Here is a 25,110-nt window from a genome sequence, read left to right on the forward strand (position 1 = left end):
TGTGTAGGTCCGCGCCCGGGATCCAAACCCGTGAACCACAGGCCACCAAAGCAGAGCGCATGAACTTAACCACTACGCCACTAGGCTGGCCCCAAGGGATACTTTTTAAGCAAAGAGATCTGCCTCAGTCAGTTTGGGCTGCTGTAACAAAATACCATAGACTGGAAAGCTAAAACAACAGATATTTATTTCTCATGGTTCTGGAGGCTGGGAAGTCCAAGATCAAGGTGCCAGTGGGTACAGTTCTTAGTAAGGGCTCTCTTCCTGGCTTGCAGATGGCTGCCTTCTTGCTGTGTCCTCACATGGCAGAAAGAGGAAGCTCTGGTGTCTCTTCCTTTTCTTGTAAGGGCACTAATCCCATCAGGGGCTCCACCCTCATGACCTCATCTAAACCTGGTTACCTCCCAAGGACCCCACCTCTTGATACCATTACTTTGGGGGTTAGGGCTTCAACATATGAATTTGGGGGGGACACAAACATTCAGCCCGTAACAGAATACTATGATCAAACCTTCACTTTATGACGATCCCTCTGGTGGCCATGTGCAGGGCCACCACAGATGGCTGTGCTGGCGTGCACCACACGAGGCACACACGAGAGGGGCACCAACCACAAATCAAATCGTAGACATCATATATTTGAATATTTATTACAATGATTATTTGACATATGGAGGTAGAGTGTCATGAGGAAGCGATACCTTTTTCTATTTGCACAAATCTGCAGTAACAGTTGGCAGTAGCCCTGACTATGTGAAGGTTGATTGGGAAATCAGTTAGGAATCACTCCAGGCCAAAAATAATGAGGCCTACACTGAGGCCTGGAGGTGGGGACAAAACATCCACTCAGATAGAATCTATCAGACAAGGTTGCAGACTGGAAGGAGTGGCAAGGGAGTAGATCACGCCTGGGTCTCTGGCTCTGGCTGTATGTGGAGGCAAGTTCAGTGGAATAAGAGAAGTATCTTCAATTGTCATTATAAATCATAGCAACAAACTGTTAGGAAATGTTAAATCACCATTTATAGAAATATATAATGCCTAATTAAGCTTTTAAAAATATGTTAATTTATGTCCTTTATGAGAGAAAAATTTTACCAAAAGACTTTAAAGAAGTCCTAAGCGAATGGATAGATATACCATGTAAATGGATAGGAAGACTCAATATTGTAACAACACCAGTTCTCCCAAAATGTATCTACAAATTCAGCATCATGATCCAGTCTCTGCTGCATGACGTTGACTTTGGTTTTGGTGGAGAGAAGGGCTGGCGTGAGTCCCTTAGGAGGCAGATACAGTTGACCAGGAGTGTTTCAATAGTCCAGCGTTTCTGCCAGGATTGGGTCTCAGCTCCTGCCTTGAGTAACTTATACAAACTCCTTGTGCTTCAGTTTCCTTATCTGTAAACAGAGATAATAAGAGCAGTAACCTCAGATGGTTGTTGTGAAAATTAAATGAATTAATACACATAAAACACTTAGAACTTCACACATGATAAGCCCTATATAAGAATCAGCTATTACTATCACTATTATTATTAATGTTATTAATGTTATATTCATTTTACAGGTTCATGATGATTTGAACAGGCAGTGGAAATAGTGAGGAGAGGGATGTGCGACCAAATTCTGGGGGCCTAATGAATAAAACCTGAAAACTGGACCGAGGGATGAAGGAACAGGAAGGGGCACACACCAGCATAACAATGCTCTTTCACATCTGCTTCAATTGAGATTTTGAAGTTACAAATGGCTTCCATATTTGTCTTCTCAGTCAATCCTCAGCCTGGGCCTGAGGGGTGAGTATTATAGCCCACTTTATAGATTTGGAACCTGGGCTTAGAGAAGTTAGGTAACTGGCTCCATGGGGACAGGTTGATGTTTGCTTTGCTTGCCACCATGTCTCTGGCACCAGAGCATAGTCCTGGCCCAAAGAATGTGGCCTCAGTAAATACTTACTAGTTAATGGATGAAGAGGTCAAATGGGTATTCTTTTGTTCCTGAACACAGCAGTCATGACAGGTCCTGTGCCAGGTACCCTGAGGAGGCGCAGATTAATCAGATGGGGTCCTCGAACATGAGGCACTCAGAGCCCAGAAGGTTGATAAGCTATGTTTAAATTTCTCCACCTGAAGCATTGAGGCTTCTTTGAGGGACAGATCCTCTGGGAAGTAACCCAAACCCACTGCAAAAATAAACCTTTGTTGTAGTAAGTCACTGAGATTTGGAGGATATTTTTTTAATGTTACTAATTTTATTATTAATGTTAGCTTTTTTTTTTTTTTGGTGAGGAAGATTGGCCCTGAGCTAACATCTATGCCAATCTTCCTCTACTTTGTATATGGGGCACTGCCACAGCATGGCTTGACGAGCGGTGTGTAGGTCTGTGCCCGGGATCCAAACCGCGAACCCCGGGCCACCGAAGCAGAGCACGCAAACTTAATCACTATACCACCACGCTGACCCTGGGGGATGTTTGTTTTATAGCATAACCCAGCCTTGGCCTTGCCTACCTGATAAACCATGGTTCCTAGACTTGACTGAAAATAAGAATTGTCAGAGGTAACTGCTAAAAACCTAGATTCCTGGGCCCCAACCCAGATCTACTGAATCAGAACTTCCAGGGAAGAGGCCTGGTCATCTGTATATTTAACCGGCTTTCCCTCCAGCTTCGGGAGGGCCAAGAAAGACTCCAGCAGCTAAACTTTGAAGGAAGAGTAGGAGCTGGACTTGGGGCTGAGAGAGGGAAGGGCGTTCCAGGGCTCAGGAACAACGTGAGGAAAGGCACGGAGGTGGGAAAATGCAGGGAATCCAGCTTCGGACTGGAATCGGGGTACAGGCAGGATGGTGGTGTGCGCTCAAGTGGGAAGTCGGGTTAGGAAGTCTGGGCTTTATCTCATGAGCGTCAGGGAACTGGGGAGGTTTTCTGAGCACGGGCTGACCTGGTTATACTGATGCTTTAGAAAGCCCACTCAGACAGGGAGACTGCACAGGAGGCTGGTGCGTGGTCCAGGTGACCCACCTCACAGGGTTATTGGGTGGACTTTAAGTGACTGTGGATGTGATAAGCTCAAAATCACTGAACAACAGGAGGAATCACCATTGTTATCACATCGTATGTGCCTATGTCCACCTTTAGAGCCGCAGCCAGATTCGAGTTGCGTGCCTTTCACTCATTCATTCATTTAACAAGTATTTCTTGAGCACCTACTACGTGCCATGCCATGGTGCCACTGGAGAACCAGCAATGAACGAAACAAACAAAAATCTCTGCCTCCATGGAACTTATTTTCTCTGTCTCTATGCCTGGGTAAAGGTGTGAGGGAATCTGCCATCCATCCACTCATTTATTCATTCAGATTTGTTGTGAACATCTACTTTGTGCCTGACCTTTTGCTGGTTGCTGGGGAGAAGCAGACACGAGTCAGGGCCAGGCTGGTCTAGTGGGGAAGCAGACTCAGCCCACACCTTGTGAGCTGGTCTGCCTGGACTGCTGAGAGACGCGTGAACTGGGCCTTGAAGGATGAGAAGCCTGACTATCAAAAAAAGGGCTAACCCGGGTACTGGGCAGAGGAAACTGTGCAGTGAAAGGTGTTTGGGTCCATGACTCCATGGCCTGGGGCCCATGGCATAAGCAGGGAAGTGAGGATAGATGAGGTGATGGTGGTGGGATTCAAATGCCAGAGCAGCTACTGAGTGTAATCCGGGAGGCTGTGGGGGTTGATATTATCACGTTTGTCTGGGAGACGATCACACTAGCAGCTGGGGAGAAAGACGGATGTGAAGGAAAGGGGCTCGAAGTGGGAAGACCAGAGAGGAGGCTGTTCTGATGGTCAAGGTGAAAGCCGATGAGGGCCTAGACTGACCTGAGATGGTGGGGATGGAGTGGACCCAGAAGACAGCTCTGGATTGGGCAGTTAAGGGAGGAGCTATAACATTGTGGTTTTGTAATCAAAAGATGCAGGCAAGAGTGCCAGCCATGCCCTTTACTAACCTGTGAACTTGGATCTGTTACATAACCATTCTAAGCCTCAGTTTCCTGATCTGGACACTTGGGATAATAGCAGTAGTTGCTATGAGGTTGGGAGGATTATGGGAGCTACTCAGCATAGCACCTGGGACAAGGTGGATGCTCTGAACATGGTAGCCTCATTTGGATGGGAGAGAGAGCCAAAGACAGCTTTGTGTCTGCTTTGAGTGACCGGGGGGACAGAGGTGCCATCTCTGATGCAGAACACAGGAAGGAGCACCTTGCGGGAAGGGGAGGCCGCCACGGTCTTGGAAATTCCATCATTAAAGCCCCTACCTCGCTTACTCTAGTTATGGCTCTACTCACATCTCTGATCACATCTTTTGTCTCTGTGTTCTTCGTGCCCAGCTCAGCGCTCAGGCACGTGGTAGGTGCTGCCTTTGAGGAGCAGGATCTGGCTTGCAGGTGTAGACGTGGGTATTGTAGGCATGAGTTGCAGCTGAACCTGGGGAGGTGAGAGGGTAAAGAAGAGAACCTGGGATGGCGCCCAGGGAACCCTGATGTTGAGGGGTTGTGGGAGAAAGGAGGAATCTAGAAGGAGGCTGGGAAACAACATCCAGAGATTGGGGGGTGGGGGGTGGACAGGAGGCAGGTGGCAGGTGGGGAGCCAAGGAGAAGAGGGTTTCAAGAAGAGAGAGGTCATCAGGGTCATATGTCGCTGAAAGATCATGGAGGATAAGGCTTGCTGAGTCGTGGATGGATTTGGCATCAAGGAGGTTGCTGGGTACTTGGCAAAAGCAGGTTCAAGGCCGGTTGGGGGCCAAAGCCCCACTGCAGGGGTGGAGGAGTTGACGTGATGTTAAGATATAGAGATGGGGAGAGGAGAGGCGGGCATTAAGGAGAGGGATGCAGGGTATTTGGACCCTCAGGAGTACCAGAATTTCTCTCCCAATAAGGATGAATTTCGTTCTTAACAATCAGAGCCATCTAAAGATAGGCCAGGAGGTCTGGGGAGGCAGTCAGCACCCTGTCCCTGGAGGTGGAAAAGCAGAGCTCTGAGACCCACCGCTGCCCAGGGACTCACACTTAGAGTGGGGGAGCCTGTGCAAAAAAAACAAGCCCCTTGTCCTCCTCAGCTGGGCTTCGCTGGTTCCTTGCACCACAAAAGCCACCTAGAGGGTCAGTCTTGCTATTTCTAGTGTCCAAAGAGCCTCCTGCAGGGACACACACACACACAGAGGTGGTCGTGCACAGGCTCACACAGTTACTCAGACACAAAACATAAAATCTATCTACATCTCCTGCTGTAAAGGGACTCACAGCTCCTCTCCCCAGGTTATTCTCTTAATTCATTTCCTTACCCCCCCTTTCTGCGGGTCACCCCCACCCCACCCCAGCATCTCGGGGCCTCCCGCCGCATCTCTTCTGCCTCTCTCCGCATCTCTCCCTGCTTCTCTGGCTCTGCCCTTCCCCACCCCGCTCTAGGCCTCTCCAGACCCCTCCCCGTGGGTCCCCCTCCCCGGACTACAACCCCCAGGCGCCCCCAGCCCCGGGCGCTGCGCATGCCCCCTGCTCCCCGCCCCCTCCCGGTTCCCCCCTCCCTCCCTTCCTCCTTACCTCCCTCCGCCCCCCTCCCCCGCGCTTCGGCTCCCGCATCCCTCCATCCAAGCCTGTGCCGCAGCCGCATCGCCACCGCAGCCCCGGCAGAGCCGAGCCCGGCCCAGGCCCCTGCCCCTGCCCGGCCCTCGGACCGCCGCCCCTGGCTCCGCCCCCGCCCACGAGCCACCCCTAGCGGCTCCGGTGCCCCCCGGCGCCCCTAGACCCCGGCCTCCAGCACCGAGGCAGGAGGCAGGGAGCAGCAGCAGAGGCAGGAGGACGAGGAGGAGGAGGAGGAGCCGTCGCAGGATGAAGGATCGGACTCAGGAGCTGCGGAGTGTGAGCTTGGGGGTGGTGAAAATGGGAGGGCGGGACCCCAATATTTGGGGAGCGCGTGGGGGTGGAATGGGGAAGGTGCTGGGATGTGGGGGCAAATGATGAGACTTGAGGTTGGTGGCAGGGGCACCCCAATATCTGGAGGCACCTGATGCCTCCAATGAACCTGCATTTTGGGGACAGTGGCCGGAAGGAGTTGGAGGCCATTAAGACACAAGAGGGCAGGAGAGGTCTCTGGGGCCTTGGACACCCCACGTTCTAAGGAGGGCCCTGGGGTCTGACCTGGGGATGGGAGAGAGTAAATGTCAGGAGAGAATTGGAGGGTACTGCCATTCCCTGGGCAGATTTGCCAAATTAGAAGGATGGGGGTGGTTACTGGGCCAGGCTGAGTCTAGCGGGACCCAGATTTGGGGGTGCTGTGAGGAAGGACACAGGTTAGGACTGAGATGCCAACACTGGGCAGTGAATGAAGTGTGTGTATGTGTGTGCACTCTGGTGGGTTGCTCCCCATGGGAAGGGGGCACCTCTTAGAGACAAGGAGGAAAGGGGTGGCCTCAGGAGACAGCCAGAGGGCCAGGGCCTGAGATGGGGTGACCCCAGAGGTAGGAGATGGGGATGCAGAGGAGAGGGGCACGAGGTTCCACACACAGGGCTTCGGAATTGGGTTGTATGACATGGACTGTACTCTGCTAGGGGGAACTGGGACATCCTGAACAGTCAGGGGCAGGCTGACGTGGGCCCCGGGTCTGCGGGCCTGAAGCGGCCAGCCTCCAGGAGTCTGGCCAGGCAGCTAGTTCTGTTTGGGTGACGGGGGAGGAGGGCGGCACTGGTGTCTGCAGTGAAGGCTGCATTTGAAGGGGCTGCGGAGTAGGGGCTTGATGAGTATGGTTTCTGGGACAAGGAGGATGCTGGGGGATTTGGAGAAATGACCTGGGGCCCAAGGAGGCAGAGCTGACAGCCTGCTGTGTGCTCATGGCCTATGGTGTTATGTTAATAAAGTCCTAGCCCTAGCCTGTGTATCCTGATGCACTGGGTCTTTGCCGGGAGCCTGTTGGTTGTTACTTCCGGGCTTATTACTCCATTTGACAGATGAGGAAACTGAGGTTCGGAAATGGGAAGGAACTTGCCCAAGGTCAGCAAGCAAGGAAATGGGAGGATCAGACTGGAATCCGGGTTCCCGTCTGCCCAGTAGACCTGTGTCTCTGCACTGGGGGTAAAAAGCTCTGTCTTCGGAGAGCCCCCTGGATTTGGGGGTGGGGAACCAGCTTACAGAAGACAAGAGGAAGGGGCTTGGAGGCAAGTGACTGTTGTGTCTGGGGAGAGATGGGTTGGCGAGTGGGAAGGAAGGAGGAACTGGTGGTTGAGGGAGGGAATTCTGAAGGTTTATTTCTTTATTAAACTTTTACTGAATTTATGCTCAGGTATCAGGAAAATGACAATAATAAAAATAACCGACACTCGTGCCAGACACTGTTCTAATTGTTTTATACGTATTAACTCATTTTGATCATCACAGCAATCCTAGGAGGCTGGTACTAGTATTATCCCATTTTATAGATAAGGAAACTAAGGCCTGGAAAGGTTAAGTAACTTGACCAAAGTCACATAGCTGGTAAAAGGCAGCCAGGCAGGCTGCCTCCAGCATCATGCTCTCAACTCCCCTTCTCTCACGATGCAGTTTTCAAAGCAGGTTGCCGTCCGTAATCTCATTAGACTCGCACCAGCCTCCTGGTAAGGTAGGTAGGCTAAGAGATTGCTTCATTTTATAGTTGAGGAAACTGAGGCCCAGAGTGGTTAAATAACTTGCCCAGGGTCACACAGCTAGCAAGAGAGGAGTCCAGATTTGAATTCAGATCCCCCGCTGCCAAGACGAGTCCATGACTCGTGTCCATTTCCCATGAGAAATGGGAAGTGAGTTGGGGTGAGGCTGCGGTGGAATTGTGGTATAATTAGAGGGAGGGAGGGAAAAGGCCTTTAAGATGGGTGTGTAGGGGGAGGCAGGGGATGGGGGTCCTCATCTGAGTGGGTCAGGGGGCCCTGCCCGGAGCTGAGCAATCCTGTCTGCTGGGGCTGTTGGGGCAGCCAGGTGGGGGAGGTGGGAGGTGGTGTGGAGGGGTAAAGGGGGCTGGGAGAATGCTGATGGCTCCTGTGTTAGTCACAGCTCAGGGAAACTAGAGATTTGGGAGGGGGCGGGTGGGGCGGAAAGAAGCTGCCAGATGCAAGGAGTTCGAGGGTCTCCCTGCTGGAATTGAGAGTGGGGAGGCTGGGAGGCAGGAGAGACTGGACAACCTGTAGGAGACGTAGGTAAGGGGTCTCTGAGATGCTGAGAGGGGTGAGGGAGCAGTGGTGGGAGGGGATGTCAGCCCGGGGGGCCTGCTTGTCTTTCCAACAGTACCTTAGCGTTCCGGGGGGTTCTCGGATCTGTTTGTCACGTAGTAGTTGAGGGCACAGATTTGGGAGTCTGGATTCAAATCCTAGCTTTGCTACTTCCTGTGTGACCTTGGATAAGTTGCTTAACCTCTCTGGTCCTCAGTTTCTTCATGTGTGAATCGGGAGTAATAGTAGTATGTGCTTTGCAGGGTTGTCCTAAGGATTGAAATTAGTTAATGTGCAAAGTGCCTAGAGGAGCCTGGGCACAGCAGTGCTCTCTGAGGGTTTGTTATTCCATGGTGGACTTGTTTATTTCTCCTGAACCTCACATTAGCCCCCTGAGATAGGCAGGATGTGACCCCTAATTTATTTTGGAGTAAACTGAGGGCCAGAGAAGTAACCCTGACTTGCCCAAGGTCACACAGTTGTTAATGGCAGAGCCGGGGTTGAACCAGGGTTTTCTGTCTCCAGTTCCCCAAACACCTTTGGTTCGGCACTGGGAGGCGCTGGGCTGGAGTGGAGGCTGCAGTGGGCAGTTAATCAGCTGGATTGGTGTCCCAGGGTCCGCGGACGGGGGCCAGGGTTGGGGCTCAAGAGTGGCGTGGGGGAGCAAGTGGGGTAGAGAGGAAGGTTGGTGGGAGAGAGAAGGCACAAGGGCACATGTGGGCTGCAGCCTGGGAGGTGGCTGTGGAGTGGGAAGGCAGGAGATGGGGAGACTGGGAAATGGGGGAAGGGAGGCCTGCGGTGAGGGAGGCTTGAATTTGAGGCCGAGGGGGAATGGAGGTTGCTGTAGGATAAGTCATGCACCCCGAGGGCAAGGGTTGTGTCGTCTGTGTCACACTTGGGTGTGGGATGGGCACAGTTGGTGCTGTAGAAAGGCAGACCTAAGATAACAGAAGGAAAGAGTGGCCCAATGTGCGAGAGAGTGGGCAGGGACCAAGAGAACCCTGGGCCCTGGACTGGTATCCCCTGGCTGCAGTGGACTTGTTTCTGCCCTTCAGACACACCAAGGTCCTGCCTGCTTGAGGGCCTTTGCACTTGCTGTTTCCTCTGCCCAGAATGCTGGTCGCTCTGTTTTGAATGCTCTTCCCTCTGCCTGGAACACTGTTCCCTCTGCCTGAATTCTGTGTCCTCCAGAGTGTGGCACAGCTGACTCCTTCAGGACTTAGCTCAGATGTCACCCCCCGGAAAGGCCCTCCCTGACAGAACTGTATAAAGCCGCCCCTGATGCGATTTCTCTCTATCACATCTGATTTCTCTCCCTCCTGCTCCTGAGGACAATCTGAAATTATCTTGTTCGTTTTTCATGGTGTCTCCCTCCACTGGAATGTCAGCCCCTTGGAGGCAGGGCCTTCCTCCTGTCTTGTTCACCGCTGTATTCTCAGCAGCACCCAGAGGAGCACTTGGCACAGATCATACGTATTTGTGAGATGAATGAGTGACTCGGTGGGGCAGAGGGGGAATGAGGAAGGGAGTAGGTGGGGAAGGCAGGGAAGGCGGAGGAGAGAAACAGGGCGGGAGAGCTAGGCTATGTGCGGGGAGGGAGAGAGGCCCAGGTCAGGGAGACAGATGGACAGGAGTGGGGGAGCGCTGGAGAGAGGCTGCTACCTCTAGATCAAACGATGCCTGCACTCCGGGGAGCACACGCGAGCATGTGTGTGTTGTGTGCTTGGGCACACGTGTGCCTACACACACTATGACTTTTCTATCACCCAATGCCAGACTCTTTCCTCCTGTCTTATAGTCACCATCTCACTGTCTGTCTCTGGTTACTGTCTTGCTGCCTCACATCGTCCCTCTCCTCCTTCCATCTACACATCTGTCTGTCGTCTCCCCCGACAGACACACACAGGAGGGCCCTTCGGTCTCTGATGGGGAAGGACTGAAGCTAGAGGCTTGGAGCTGGTGCCCCCGATCCCCACGGTGGTTTCCAGAAGGCGCTCAGGCTCTCTGCACTCTTTCGTTTAATCCTCTCAGGCACCTGAGGAGTTGGTGAGCAGTACAGGGCAGAGAGCCTGGTTCAAATCCAGCTGTATAATCTTGGGCAAATTATTTGATCTCTCTGTACCTCAGTTTCCTCACCTGTCAAATGGAATAAGAACAGTATCTACTTCAGGCAGTGGTCATAAGGATTAAACGAGAAATACTAAGCACTTGTAACAGGGCCCAGCTCATGGTAATCAGCACATGTGTTAGATGTATATAATTCTTACCTTCTTCATTTTGCACATGAGGAAACTCAGGCTTGAATTGTCCATATAGTGGATGGGGGCACATTTGGTTATCTTTTCCTAGGTAATCTCATTTGCCCACACCCTGCTTTCTTGTAGGCTGGCCAACTTCTTCCAGAAATGCAGGCTGTGCTCATTATTAAACACACATACCTCAGAACAGGGAGGGCCTGCATCATGCCCACGCATGCATCAGCCCACCCGTTTCACAGAGGAGCTGGGGCCCAGAGAGGGGCTGAGATTTGCTGAGGGTCACACAGCAAGTCAAGTGGAGGCTAGAATGCCTGGCTTCCTGTCTGGGCTCTTCCTGCAGCCAGGCACCTCTTACTGGTTTTCTCTCGTGGCCATAGGAGTTCAGCTGTACTGAGGACACAGCAGAGCGACTCTTTGGGGCCAGGTAGGAATAGAGGGATGGAGGGGAAAGAGCCTGGGATTTAGCACTGGACAATTCAGGTGCCACCTCGGCCTTATTTGCTGTTAAGCCTTAGACAGGTCAGGCAACCTCTCTGAGCCTGTTTCCTCATCTGTAACATGAGAGGGGCAGGGGATAATAGCCAGCCCTCACCAAGCACTTCTTCTCTGGCAGAATTAGGCGTTTTTCCTGCCTGGTCTTATTGCCTCCTCCTGCCTACCATTTGGGGTAGACATTGGGGCCAGCCCAGTGGCATAGTGGTTAAGTTTGCACGCTCCACTTCGGTGGCCTGGGGGTCGCAGGTTCGGGTCCCGGTTGCGGACCTACGCACTGCTCATCAAGCCATGCTGTGGCGGCATCCCACATACAAAATAGAGGAAGATGGGCACGGATGTTAGCTCAGGGCCAATCTTCCTCAGCAAAAAGAGGAAGATTGGCAACAGATGTTAGCTCAGGGCAAATCTTTCTCACCACAAAAAAAAAAAAAGAGAGCGGGGTAGACGTTATTACCATTCAGCAAATGCAGAGGCTGACGCTCAGAGGGGAGAAATCATGTGGCCTTCTAGCTGCTGACCTGGGCAAGTTCTTTAGCCTCTCTATGCCTCAGTTTCCCCATCTACAAAAGGGAGCTATAATAATATCTACTTGGGGGGCTATTGTAAGAATTAAATGGGTAAATATATGCAGAGTGCATAGAACAGTGCCCAGCATGTTGTAAAATGCTGTGTAAATGTTTGCCATAATTATGATTATGTTGGTCAATGGTCCTTACAGAGTTTTAATGAAGATTAAATGAGATAACAAGAATGTAAGACCTATGCAAAAGGTGCTATTGAATGCTAATATTTGGTTAGGCTTTTGGGGTGCAGAGCTTCCCCTAGATTGGGCCTGAGCAGGAGCTGACCTGAGAGGGGAAATAGCTGGTGGCAGAGTTGCCAGAAGGAGGTGGCTTGGTCTCAACCCCTTCCAAGGGGTTGTGGGGGAAGCATGTCTTAGATGCCTGTGATTTCCTGGCCCCTCTCAGCCTGGATGTCCTTGGGCAAGTCACTTTCCTTTTCCCCCTCTGACCTCCTGTCCTGTCATCTGTGAAATGGGGGACAGTGATATTTGCTCAGCCTTTCTCACAGGGCTATGGTGGTGAGGATCACAAGGGATTAGAGATGTAAAAGTGTTTGTAAACCATAGAGGATTATTAGCTCTCAGCTCTCTGTAATTATTATACAAAATAAGTCAAACTTGGGCCCTCTACCTCTCTTCCTCTTTCAAGGACAAGTAAACAGGAAGCCAGGGATGCCCCAGGGCAGACTCTAAGGGAACTGGCTCTGGGAACAACAGGAGAGAGAGAAATTAGACTTTAGGAAGTCTCAAGTCAGCAAGGCGAAGGGAAAGAGACAGAGCCAGGCAAGTTCCTGGGCACCTGCGCCAGCGAGAGCTCTCATGACCTGTGAGCACTGGGCTGAGGGTTGAGTGCTTGAAGGCAGAGAAGGGGCAAAGGAGTAGCTTTTGGCTTGAGGGGAAGGAAGCCTGGTGGGGCAGCTGGCTTTTTGAGGACAGAGCGTCCTGGGAGGCCAGTGGGTCCTCAGAGGTGAGCCAAGCATCCCAGAGCCTCTCAGGGCCAAGGTCTATCGGAGTGGTCCCGGGTCAGGTGGAGGCTTGAGAAGCCAGAAATCTATCAGGGTCCCCAGTCCCCACCTGGTGCCACCCCTCCTTCTAGGGGCAGCTGTGGGCAGAGACAGAGGAGCCTCCCTTTCTGGGAGGATCTTGGGGATTCTCTGGAAATTAAATGTGAGTGCTGAACACATTTTCTGATGTGGTGTGGGGCCCAGCGTCTCTGGGGGGGATCCCTGGAGTTCCATTTGGGAAGGAAGCTGGGGTGGCTTCGAGAGTGTCCAGCTGGAGGGCTCCTCTGGGCTTGCGGGCTCCTCCTGGAGCTGCCAGGGCTCTGCTGACTCCGAGTTCCCTGCCTGTCTAGATTGCATCTGGGTCCCATCTGGCTCTGTCTAGGTTCGATCTGAGCTGTCTGAGATGTGTCTGTGTCGAGTTTAGTTCGGTCTGAATCTGTCTGGTTTCTGTCAGGTTCTGGCGGCGATCTTCTCGGACCCTGTTGAGGTTCCGTCTGAGCTCCTCTCTTTAGATCCCCACTGGCTACACCCCAGGTGGACGCTGTTTGGATCCTGTTTTGAATTCATTCAGGCTCTGGTTGTTAGATTCTGTCTGAGTTCTGGCTAAGCTCTTTCTGGAAATCAGGGTGAACTCTGTTTAAATTTTCATTGGGGGCCGGCCCCGTGGCTTAGCGGTTAAGTGCACGCGCTCCGCTGCTGGCGGCCGGGGTTTGGATCCGGGCGCGCACCAGCGCACTGCTTGTCCGGCCATGCTGAGGCCACGTCCCACATACAGCAGCTAGAAGGATGTGCAGCTATGACATACAACTATCTGCTGGGGCTTTGGGGAAAAAACGGAGGAGGATTGGCAACAGATGTTAGCTCAGAGCCTGTCTTCCACAGCAAAAAGAAGAGGATTGGCATGGATGTTAGCTCAGGGCTGATCTTCCTCACAAAAAATAAAAATAAAAAAATTTTCGTTGGGCTGATTAGGGCTCCGGATAAAATTAAGCTTGATGGGCTCAGCTTTTGCCCTCAGACTTCTGTCCCAAGCAGAGAAGAGTCTTGGGTCAGGAGTGTGTAGCACTGGGGAGCCCTCCCTATACCCCTTCCTCTTTCCCAGCTCTGAATGAGTGTGCAGACCTGAGACTCAGAGAAGCTGGAGAACAGGCCGGGAGGGCCTTCCCGAGTGTCCCTGGGGGTGCGGGTGAATGTCCGGGCGTCCACGTGTCAGCATGCAGCTTTGCTGTGGGTCTGTGTGCGGGTGAACGTTAGCGTGTCAGTGTATCTCCGTGTGGGTGTCAGTGGGCCTATTTCTGTGTGCCTTGTGTGTCAGCCCTTCTGTCTGTGTCGCTGGTCTGTCTGTCTGTTGCTGGTGGTGGCAGTGTGGGTGGGTGAATCCCTTTGTGTCTCTGAGCCCTGGGGGTGGAGGGCTGAGCAGCTGCAGGTTGCAACTGGGAAATCCAAGCAAGTGAGAGAAGGTGGGTGTGAATTTGGAAGAGGCTGGGTGAAAGCAAGTGAATACACCGAGCAGAGTCAGTGAGGGGCAGAGCTGCTGAGGGGGTGAGGGTGGGCGGGAGGAGAAAGACGCAGGGAGCAGGGAGCAGGGAGGTCGGGGTGCTGCCTGTCTCTCTCCTCTAGCCCTCACTGGGCCTGATGGTGCTTGCTTAACTTGGCGCCCGCGGCCCGCCACTGGCACTGAAGTGAACTTGCAGAGGAAACATGGCTTGTTGGGTGGAGGCTGGAGGGGAAGAGAAGGGGAGCAAAGTGACGCCTGGGCAGGAAAGGCTGGTGGGGCTGGTGGAGAGGGTCAGCCTCCAGGGACTTCATTCCACACCCCTTCTCGAAGCTCAGAGCCAATTACTGCAAGGCTGACATTTAGCTGGTTGTTACAATATTGAAATACCTCCATATGGTTGGTTAATAGCAGCTGTCCTGAGCGCCACCCACCTCCAGAGTGACTGCCCTCACACGGCCCCTTCCGCCCCCTGAAAGGGTGCCTCTTGCTAATTCCCTCCAAGGTGTTTTTTGGCCTATCAGCTGCCTGGCCTCCAGGACCCTGTTCCACAAGATATCTAGTGTTCCTTCTGAGTGCTTGGTGCCCTTGCTGTCCCCCCTGCATATGATCCCTCCCAAGACCCCTGCTCTGAGCCTAGAGCTGGGAGTGTCAGGACCAGGGTAGGGACTGCTAATGGACTCCACCTTTGTTTGCCTCTCAGGCGAAAGACAGTGATGATGAGGAGGAGGTGGTCCATGTGGATCGGGACCACTTTATGGATGAGTTCTTTGAACAGGTAATTAAGCCTCCATTGAGCCCCTAGACCCCCCTCCATTGACCCCCACCACCACCACTGAGCCCCCAGAGCCCAAACCTGGCCCCAAGCCAGTAACTTCCTTCTCCCTGTCCCCCCGCTGTCTACTCCTACACCCCCTTGGCCTTTTACCAATCCCTCTGAGACTGGCCCATTGCCCTGAACCCTGACTGATCCCCTTGGAGCACCCCCGTCTGGCCTGATGATTTGGCTGAGTATAGTCGATTTGCTGCCCCAGGTGGAAGAGATCCGGGGCTGCATTGAGAAGCTGTCGGAGGATGTGGAGCAAGTGAAAAAACAGCACAGTGCCATCCTGGCTGCCCCCAACCCAGATGAGAGTGAGTGCTGCTGCTAGGGGACTGTGGGTGGGGGGAGAAGCGGTCTGGGCTCCGATCCAGACTTCTCACCCGCCCTGGCCCTCCCCTCAGAAACCAAACAGGAGCTGGAGGACCTCACTGCAGACATCAAGAAGACGGCCAACAAGGTTCGGTCCAAGTTGAAAGGTGAGCAGTGCAATCCCCGATTAAGAATTCTGCCCTCCATTGGACCAAACAGGCCTTTCTATAAGGAAAGTCTGCAAACTTCCAGGAGCCAGATTCCTAAACAGTGAGAAAGCCCAAAACCCCAGATTTCCCTCCGTGCTTTAGATTCTTTGGAGAAGGCTACGTGACAGGGAAATGAGGGAGAGGAGGCTTTCTGTCCAAATCGCATCTGAGCTCTGCTGGTTTCATCAGCATGAAGGTCCATCGGAAAAATATAGTCTTCCAAGTGGCTTTGGTTTCATTAAGGCCTCATTTCTCCAGAACAGGTGCCGGGCGTGGCGCTGAGTGCCCAGTAAGTGGGCTCAGCAAATGCTTCTGGATTGGTATCCTCAGCTCAGGACAGATTGGACTGTGTGGCTGACATCAGGGACTGGCACACTTTCAGAAGGGACTTGCCAAATGCTCATGTATTCACTCTATTTAAGGGCTTGGGTGCTGGTAATAACCACTTTCCCCTCAAGCACTGTGGGTTGGGAACCTCCTTGTCTGCTGGTGCCAGGGGAATAGCAGTGTTACCGTGATGCTAATTTGTATGGTCATGGTAATTCGGCAGCAGAAAACATTGCCCAGCACCTACTCTGTCCGAGGCACATTGCTGGGCTTTGGGGAAAAGGAGCATGTCCGCCCTGAGTGCACTGACCTTGCCAGGGAGATGAGGACAGGGACTCTGTGCCCTCCTGGACTCAACCGGAGGCCATGTGTGAGCTGTCAATGCTGATCTGTAAAAGCAAGCCCTTTGCACACAGGACAGTGTGCTGGAAAGGAAAATGACCTAAACTGGGAGCACATTAAGTGCAAATCCAGGCAGAGGGAGTCCAGCCTCCATGATCACCTCATTCCAGACAAGTACTCTACCCTCAGCTTCCTCATAAGAAAAACTGAAGCAGGGGCCGTCCCGGTGGTGTAGTGGTTAAGTTTGCACGCTCTGCTTCAGCAGCACAGGGTTCGCAGGTTTGAATCCTGGGCGTGGACCTACGCACCACTCATCAAGCCATGTGTGGCGGCATCCCACATATAAAATAGAGGAAGATGGGCACAGATGTTAGCTCAGGGCTAATCTTCCTCAGCAAAAAAAAAAAAAAAGAAAGAAAAACTGAAGCAATTTCAAAGCTGGCTTAAGAAAATTTTTTTTTGTAGCAAAGTCTTTTTTTTCCCAAATGAAATCTTACAAAGAGGTCCAAAATATAAAACACATAAAAAAAAATCTGTCTGTTCAGGCTGAACTAGAGTTGGGAGGCCCAGGGCCCTACCTGCCTGGCCTCCCCTTCACTCCTGGCAACAGCCCCTGAGATTTCTTCTCGGAAGCAGGATTCTGTGCAACACAGTCTAACAATCCCTGGGCTCAACAGTTTCTTTGGGCCCTTTGAGGTCTGACCTTAACAGTCCCTATAAGACCATGAGGAGGGCTCCATGTTTTAGGGGTTCAGGAATAGACCAAGAAAGAAGCTAGGGAAAGTGGCAGTGGCTAGAGAAGCTGACTTTCCAGACCTCCAGAAAAAGAGAGAAGCTGCTCTTCTTCTCCGTCTTCCTCCAGCAATGTGGTGGCACGAGCTCAGGCTTTGTGTGTGACCTGGACTGAGTTGTTTCACCCATTTGAACCTCGGTTTCTAGTCTGGAACATCGTCTGATATCACTGAACTCCCAAGGTTCTTGGAAGAAGTCAGTGAGACCCTGTAAAGGACCCCTCCCTCCAGGGCTTGGCCCCAGCCCCAAGTCTGACAATAGGGTCCCGGTCTGGGCCAGAGATTCCGAGATCCCAGGGTGTGTGTTCCTGTGCTTTTCCCACAGCAGCTGGGCCAGAGCTGTCACTCAGTCACTGTGCCTGCCATGGCTGGCAGGGAAGCGCTGGGGTGCCATCCAGCCCCATACCTCCCCTGCTGCCAGCAGAAAGAGAAGTGATGTTCTCAGGGTTGGCCTGAAGGCCCTTCCAGGTCTTAGAGGGCCTGGTGATTCATCCCTGCTGCATTTTCCAAGCACTGTAGATCTTACCGCAAGCTCTTTTTTAGAAAATCTGAATGGTAAGTGTCAGGAGTGCATGATCCAGAAGCAGGAATCCCAGTTAATCTGTCTGATTTTCCAGAACATCTTTTAGAAATAGGAATTCCTGGGACAGGGATCACCTTGCAGGGCAGGAGGAGAGCAGTTTTCTCTGTTGGAACATGCGTCCACTCACCCTAGAATTTTCCAAGGAAAGGGTGGCTACTAGAACCCCACCCACCTGGAGGTGCCTGCCTTCCACCAGAAAAATCCCAGGGTAGGTTCTTGTCCCTTTCCAGAGCCTGTAGGAAGTGGAGTTCCCCAATACACCAGACCCTCCAGTGGACTGGGCTCACACCCCCGCATGGGGGTTGGGCAGGACTTAACAGCTGTGGGACTTTCCAAGATCCAGTCCTTCCACCAGAACAAACAGCCCCCTTCTGTCTGGTGATCTGTTGACCCTCAATCTCCCCTCCTACCTGCCTTTCAGATCCCCTCAAATGTCTGTCCTTTTATTTGCCGGCCTCCTGCCCCCTCACCCTGGATCCTATACTCTGCCCTCGCCATGGGTGTGACATCTCTTCACAGGCCTGGGGCCTGCCTCGGGGTGTCGACCCTTCATAGGTCCCAGACCCCTGCCCCACATACCCTGGGTCTCCTGCCCGTCACTGCCCCTCTCTCCCGCAGCGATCGAGCAAAGCATTGAACAGGAGGAGGGGCTGAACCGTTCCTCCGCGGACCTGCGCATCCGCAAGACCCAGGTAGGAGGCGGCGGCCAGGCCGGGGTGGGACCGGGACCGGGACCGGGACCGGCACCGGCCGGTGGAGGAGCCCCGGCTGGAGCCTGGGGGGGTTGGGGGTGGGCGGGCCAGAGCAGAGCAAGGCGCGGGGCGTGGCCAAGGAGGAGCCTGGAGCGGGGCGGGGGCGGGGCTTTGGGCGGGGTTATAGCGGAGGGCGGAACCTGGCCACATCGCGGTGCGCTGATGCGGGCCGAAGCTGGTTTGAGCGTGGGATAGGGGGCGCGGGGTAGGGGGTGTGCGGGTGTGAGGGGTTGGGATCGTGGCGCGAGCTGAAGAAGGGGCCGGAGGCCAACTCATCCCCTCCTCCCCACTCCATCCCTCCACTGCCTGCTCCCCTCTCCTTATGTGTCTGTACCCCCCACCCCAGCACTCCACGCTCTCCCGGAAGTTCGTGGAAGTAATGACCGAATATAACGCGACCCAGTCCAAGTACCGGGACCGATGCAAGGACAGGATCCAGCGGCAGCTGGAGATCAGTGCGTGTGCCCTCCCTCACCCCCTAAACAACTCAGGCCTGCCCAAGCTCCCTTCCAGGCCCTTCCTCTCCATGGAAAGGGCACCAGGCCTGAGGCTGGGTTGGAAGGGTGGGCTCCCAGGTCCCTGCCCCATCCCACCACCTCAGGCCCCCAGGCCGGCCCTGTTCCTGAGCAGGGAGTCCTTTCTCCCCACAGCCGGAAGGACCACGACCAACGAAGAACTGGAAGATATGCTGGAGAGCGGGAAGTTGGCCATCTTCACGGATGATGTGAGCCGTGGGTGGGGGTGGAGTCTGTTTGTGGAAAGCATTCCCCTCTCCTCCCTCTCCAAACTTAGGTTGAACTCAGGGTCCTAAGTCCACCCTGGAGTAACAAGCAGGGGGAAGCCTGGACCTGGAACTGGGGAATTCCATGGGGGCAGAGCAGGAAGGCACCCCCATAAAAATGGCAAATGGTAGTTTGCCAGGCACTGTTCTAAGCACTTACATATTTATATTTACCTACTAACTCGTTTAATCCTCACCACAGCCCTCTGAGGGAGCTGCATTTCACAGATGAAGAAATCTGACCCAGAGAGGTTTAAATAACTTGCCCTGACTTGCCCGAAGCCTCAGAGCCAGGATTTGAATCCACAGTCTGTGTTCGGGAGTCAGGACTCTTTACTACTAAGATACACTACTCCCTACTGAAGCAGGTCATTTCACCAAATGACTAATTTGCCTTCATTTTGAATAGTTTTTTAAAAACCAGTTTTACTTTTGCTGAAGTTTTGCACACTGCCTGCCTTTGTCATTTCGTGTGTGAGTGGATGGGCTTCCCCCAACTGTAGTTCTTTCTCTTGTTGACTTTTGCCCCGGCCTGGCCAGGTCTGTCTCTCTGCTTCTGGTGGCAGAATGGCTCTGGTCAAGGTTTCTAGACCAGGATTAAAGGATGTTCAGTGACTATCTATCAGTTTTCAGCAAATTGTTATTTAGATAATTGATCTTTCTTAATTAATTTGGAATAAATTGACTGAGGGCCAGTTAGCCTGGAGCACCCAGAAACAGCTCTGCATAGGCTGTCTGTGTGTCTGAGAATGGAGGGAGCCTGGTGAGTGGTTTTCAGGGGACAGAGCTGATCCCTGCCAGTTAACCCACCATCACTGCAGTCCACAGGGTGGTTGGGACCTTGCCTGAGGGCTGTGCAAGATGCAGACAGGCCCAAGGTAGTGGTTAACCACTGGAGTCCGGGAAGGCTTCCTGGGGAAAGTGGCATTGAGCTGTGCCTTAAGAGACAAGGGGACATGGGGAGATGGGCGAAGGGCAAACTAGACAAAGGGAACAGTTGAACAAAGGCAGGTAGAGTGCACCACTTGCCAAACAGCCATTGGATGATTTTTGCTCTTATAGGATATGTAGGAGATGAGGGCAGAAAGGGAGACTGGGCCTTGACTGCTAAGGTAAAGGTGTGTAGCCTGTGGGTAGTGGGGAGCCCTGGAGGGTTTTAGAGCAGAGGAGTGGCTTGCTGCGGTCTGAACAGTCAGTGGTTTGGGAAGGTGTTTGTGGGGAGGAAGTGGATCTGATTGTGGGTTGGAGTCTCTCTCCCACTGACTCTTGAGGCTGCAATATGTTTCTTTATTATTTCTCCCCTCCCCCTCATGTGGTGGGGGCTCCAGGGGCCTTGTGGGCACACTGCCTTCTCATCTGGGCCTCCTCTTCTGCTCTCTGCTGTGTCCTCTTCCATTACCCTGTCTGCCTTTGACCAGACAGGGGCCCCCAATACCAGTGGGGCCCCTGCACCCCTGTCTTTCTCCCTGGGCTTCCCTGGTGTGTGTGATAGAGAAAGCCCTGGAGTGAGGTGGTGGGCGCAGGACAATTTTTATTTCTTATAATTAAAAAAACTTGTTTTGGGGCCGGCCCGGTGGCATAGCGGTTAAAGTTCGCGTGCTCCGCTTCAGTGGCCTGGGGTTTGCAGGTTGAGAACCACTTGTTAAGCCATGCTGTGGCAGCTTGACATATAAAGTAGAGGAAGATGGGCACAGATGTTAGCTCAGGGCCAGTCTTCCTCAGCAAAAAGAAGAGGATTAGCTCAGGGCTAATCTTCCTCACACACAAAAAAAATTTCAAAAAAACCCCCCCAAAAACTTGTTTTTAGTGCTTGCTGTGTGCCAGGTACTATTCTAATCAATATACACATATTGACTCACTTAATCTGCCCAACAACCATGTGAGATAGGCACTGTTATTTTCCATCTTTTCTAGGTGGAAAAACTGAGGCCCAGAGAGGTTAAATAATTTGCCCACGGTCACAGCTAGTAAATAAAAGCCAGATATGAACCCAGATGCTCTGGCCACAGAGACCGAGCTCTTATGGGGGTGCAGGGTGGTCTGCAGCTCCCCCCTCCACCTCACCCCCATCGCCCTAGATCAAAATGGACTCGCAGATGACGAAGCAGGCACTGAATGAGATCGAGACGAGGCACAACGAGATCATCAAACTGGAAACCAGCATCCGTGAGCTGCATGACATGTTTGTGGACATGGCCATGCTCGTGGAAAGCCAGGTACAGCCTCTGCCACACCACTCTGGAGCCTCCCCCAGGTCCCCGGGGTTCCCTTTTCCAGCCCAGCCCCTACCCCTCCCTATGCACCTCTGCTCTGCAGGGTGAGATGATTGACCGCATTGAGTACAACGTGGAACATTCCGTGGACTATGTGGAGCGAGCTGTGTCTGACACCAAGAAAGCTGTGAAATATCAGAGCAAGGCCCGGAGGGTGAGCCGGGGCGGGGGCCTGGGGGGTGGGTGGGCCGGCCAGCCAGGGGCTAGGCTCAGGCCGGGGCTGAGGTGACTGAGGAAATCTGTGCGAGGCCTTATCTCTGGCTCTGACCTCTTCCTTTTTCTGTTTTCTCTCCCCTCTTCTTTTTCCTCACACCCTCCTTTCCCTCCTTTTTTCCCATCTGTCTGTCTGTCTCTCTTTATCTGTTTCTCTGTCTCTCGCCTCCTTCTTCCCTATTGCCCTTCCTGCCTGCAGAAGAAAATCATGATCATCATTTGCTGTGTGGTGCTGGGGGTGGTCTTGGCGTCATCCATTGGGGGAACGCTGGGCTTGTAGGCCCCCCACCCCATCTCTCCCAGACCCATCCCCCACCACATCGGGAGCAATACCCCCACCAGCCCTTTCACTCCATCCCCTACTCCAGGCTCACCCCCAAGACAGACCCAGACAGTCCCCCTTCACCCCCATTAGACCCTGGAGTCCCTGGACCTCAGCCTGCCACGGACCACCCCCGGCCCCCGCACGTAGATAGCAGCAGGCGTGACTACACATGCACACCAACATGCATGCTGCCGGCACATGCTTGAGACGTGTGGGCACCCCAGTATGTGTGTGTATGTGTGCAGATGTGTGTAGAAGCACCAAATCACGCTTCATGCCCCCCACCTCGAGCCTGTGTGCTGTCTGAGCTTCCTCCCTTCACTTGGGTGGTTGTGTAGACTGTGGCTGAGTACAACACAGCAGCCCACCAGGCCCCACTCTGTCTTCTGTGAATAGGTGTGTGTGTGTGTGGCACAGATCTGTGGACACAATTTGTGTGCACGGAATTTTGTGTTCGAGTGTTTAAATCTAATGCAATGTCACTTCCTTCACTGTCACCCCCTTCCCTGTGTCTGCTACAAAGAGGGTGGGTTGTGTGTGTACAGATGCTCACACTCACTTTCCCAGAGGATCCAGGTAGGCCCAAATGCAGGTAGGCCATGGCAGACACCCCAGCGTGATATAGAGCAGACCCTCCTGGCTTAGTCACCCCAGGGGCTGGCACATGTCCTGGGGAGCGTGTGTGTGTGTGGTCAGCCCATGGAGTTCAGCCAAGGTGAGTGGAAGCGTATGCATGTAAATAACCTAGCTTGGCCTGTATATACGTGTGCATTTCCCCCGGCAGGTGATGTGAGGGACACGTGTGTGTGTGTGTCTCAGGGATGTGCCTGAAGTGTTGGTAGGTCTTCTCTTCAGACAGAGCTCTCCATATTGTGCACTGGACACGTGTTTTGGGTGGGCACAGAAATCTGTGTTTCTGTGCTGTCTAGAATATGACTGTGTAAGTGTGTATGTGTGTGTGTGCATTTGCGTGTATAGAGGCTTTCTACATAGTGTTTCTGCTCCTATGTATTATACACACACACACATTTATCTTTAGGGACGTGTGCCCCATCCAGGTTTGTTTATCCAGATATATTTGCCCCCTCCCTGTCTCCCCAGAGCTTCTGACCAATATCTGGTGTGGCTACACACTGCTACATCAACATTGTGCAGCTTCCTGCCTGCAAGGTCTCAGAGCCCCTGTGCACACATGCCCAGATGCTTATTTTTCTCTGTGTCTCTGCACCCCTGAGAGCTTGGTACACCTCAGTGTCCTCACACATGCCAAGGCTGAGTAGGCCTCGTGCAGGTGGCCATACCCAGGCACACACATACACACTGGAGCACACGTGCATGGTAACATGGGCATGGTGCCCCTACAGGTCTGCACCCGTTTGCACACGAATGCCTCCTGGAAGGGCTATTTGTGGGATACCTTACCGATGGGGCACATGTCAAGGGCTGCCCCAGACAGACTGACAATGAGAGCATGCCTGCCTTCCACACACTGAGCTTGGAGCTGGGAGAGGCCAATGTTTGTCCCCACTGCCTCAGGGACCTTGAGTTTGGGGAACTGTTTATTTCAGATGTACTGTAGTGGCCAGTGTGGCAGCGGCCACTCAGGATGGGCTAAGTCCTGGGACCCGTCCCCTGACACCTCTTCTGCTGAAATGTTGGGGACAGCCATTCTCCCACCAGGATGAGATTGAGGGTGGGATGCAGGCCTGGTTTCTGATGGTGAGGAAAGGGCTAGGTCCTCCCTCATTGTGTAGACAACAAATGCATGGGTGGGTTTGTGCATTTGGTGGCAGGTGAGAAGTACATGGGCGGAGGACAGTGTTAGAAGCCCCCCACTCCATGGCCCAGGAACATGGACCCACACATACAGGATGGAACACACAGGTGCAAGAATGTGCCCTGCCTTGGGGTTGGGCACACATGTGCACAGGGTGAAGGACTCCAGGGGGTGTGCAGATCATTTCCAGGGTCCCACTTCCTGTGAACCATGTGTGTGTCAGACATGACCTTCCAGTGTGTGTGTGTGTGTGTGTGTGAGAGAGAGAGAGACAATGCAGGTGTGACCTTCCAGAACACAATACTCCTCCCCACTCCCACCCCAGCTCAGATAGCCTGCCTCTTCCCTCGCTAGCTGTGTGGGCCCTGCCTGTGTGTGGCTAATATATGTAACCCCCAAGGTGGGCTGTCCTGAGGAGGGGAGCCTGCCTGTCCATTCCCAGAATGCCCTTCTGCAAGACAGGAAGTTTGCCCCCGTGTCCTGACTGCAACCCTCCTGCTCCCATCTCAGGCTTCTTTGGGGACGTCAGAGCAGGGCCCAGCAATTCCTTCCTTTTTCCTTCCTGCTGCCCAGCCAGGACACTCTTTCAGCCCAGGTGTTTCCAGAATTCCCACAGCCTTGGGGCCACAAGGAGAAGGGTGGAGCTCTGGCTGGAGTGATGCTACTGCCTCTGAGTAGCTGCCCATCTCTGGACCTCATTTGGACCAGAGGGCCCCAAGGGTCTGCTATGCCCCAGGTTCTGCAAGTCCCATGCATTATACGATGTGTTTGCTTGTTGGCTGCTGTGTCTGTGTGTCCTGGAGTGTTGTCTGGGGGCTGGTGTCTTCTGCATGGTCTCAGACGAGCAAGTGTGTGCTGCCTACTCTCCATGCACCCACAATCATCAGGCCCATGAGTGCCCCATGGGTGGTCCCGGGCCTGGCTAGGGCTCGCCACTTCCCCTCCCCCTTTCTTCCTAGCCCTGCCTCTCACGAAGCACACTGCGTGTCCATCCCATGTGCCTGTGGGTCGATGCACGCTCTTGCCACGCCTTGAGCGTGTGTACATGATGTGTTCTATGCATTCACCCTGCACCCCCAGCCTGCCCCGCAGAGGACAAGATGGGTGGCCCCCGGCTCCCTTCTCCCCCATCCGCCCCCTGCCCGCTGTGCAGCCGTGTGCGTTGGCGTGTGTTCCCGTGTCGCTGGCGTGTCACGTGATGTAGCCGTGTTTGCTGACATGAGTCCCTGCCCCTTCTGTTTCTCTGTTGGTTTCTAGAGCTCTTTCCTTCTCCTCCCCAGAGGGGACAGGACTCCTGGGGCCTGGCTGGGGACCCAGAGCCAGGCCACCCTCTCCTGTTAGCCCTCAGAGTCCCATTTCTCTCTATTGGTGACCAAGTTGCAAATGGATAAAACACAGGAAAATTCTGCCCCCCGCCCCCGCCCTGCATGTCCTGTCCCCAGAGCCCCCACCCCCACCCTGGGCCGGGTCGGGCCCCGTGGGACGGGAGAAATAGCAACCAATCCAACAGCGGGCGTTCTGTGTGCTCACTTCCTTCTGTCCACACATGGGACGGTCGCCGTGGGGAGGGGGAG

At 53.4% G+C, this 25,110-nt stretch overlaps 1 protein-coding gene and 1 long non-coding RNA gene across 2 annotated transcripts; one reads left to right on the top strand and one right to left on the bottom strand.

Annotated features, from left to right (window-relative positions):
- Nucleotides 1-605: 605 nt before the first annotated feature.
- On the bottom strand, nt 606-4,412 carry LOC131422946 (uncharacterized). Its single transcript, XR_009224155.1, has 3 exons — nt 4,336-4,412; nt 1,959-2,038; nt 606-1,400 (listed from the first exon to the last, which is right to left on the bottom strand). It is a non-coding gene; the product is annotated as an uncharacterized LOC131422946 (long non-coding RNA).
- A 1,249-nt stretch (nt 4,413-5,661) lies between these two features.
- Nucleotides 5,662-25,050, top strand: STX1B (syntaxin 1B). Its single transcript, XM_058569586.1, has 10 exons — nt 5,662-5,904; nt 14,735-14,809; nt 15,066-15,165; nt 15,256-15,330; nt 18,034-18,107; nt 18,514-18,622; nt 18,818-18,891; nt 21,027-21,164; nt 21,265-21,375; nt 21,634-25,050. The coding sequence occupies exons 1-10, from the start codon at nt 5,875-5,877 to the stop codon at nt 21,712-21,714; spliced, it is 867 nt and encodes a 288-aa protein (XP_058425569.1). The 5' UTR covers nt 5,662-5,874; the 3' UTR covers nt 21,715-25,050.
- Nucleotides 25,051-25,110: the final 60 nt, after the last annotated feature.

This window comes from Diceros bicornis, chromosome 26, assembly GCF_020826845.1.
Source record: "Diceros bicornis minor isolate mBicDic1 chromosome 26, mDicBic1.mat.cur, whole genome shotgun sequence".
NCBI lineage: Eukaryota > Metazoa > Chordata > Mammalia > Perissodactyla > Rhinocerotidae > Diceros > Diceros bicornis.

Bases quoted from the DNA above. Each gene is read 5' to 3' on its own strand.
- STX1B (XM_058569586.1), top strand. From the start codon at position 5,875: ATGAAGGATCGGACTCAGGAGCTGCGGAGT. The intron at 15,166-15,255 runs GTGAGTGCTGCT...CCCTCCCCTCAG, and splicing joins TGCCCCCAACCCAGATGAGA to AAACCAAACAGGAGCTGGAG. The intron at 18,892-21,026 runs GTGAGCCGTGGG...CCATCGCCCTAG, and splicing joins TGGCCATCTTCACGGATGAT to ATCAAAATGGACTCGCAGAT.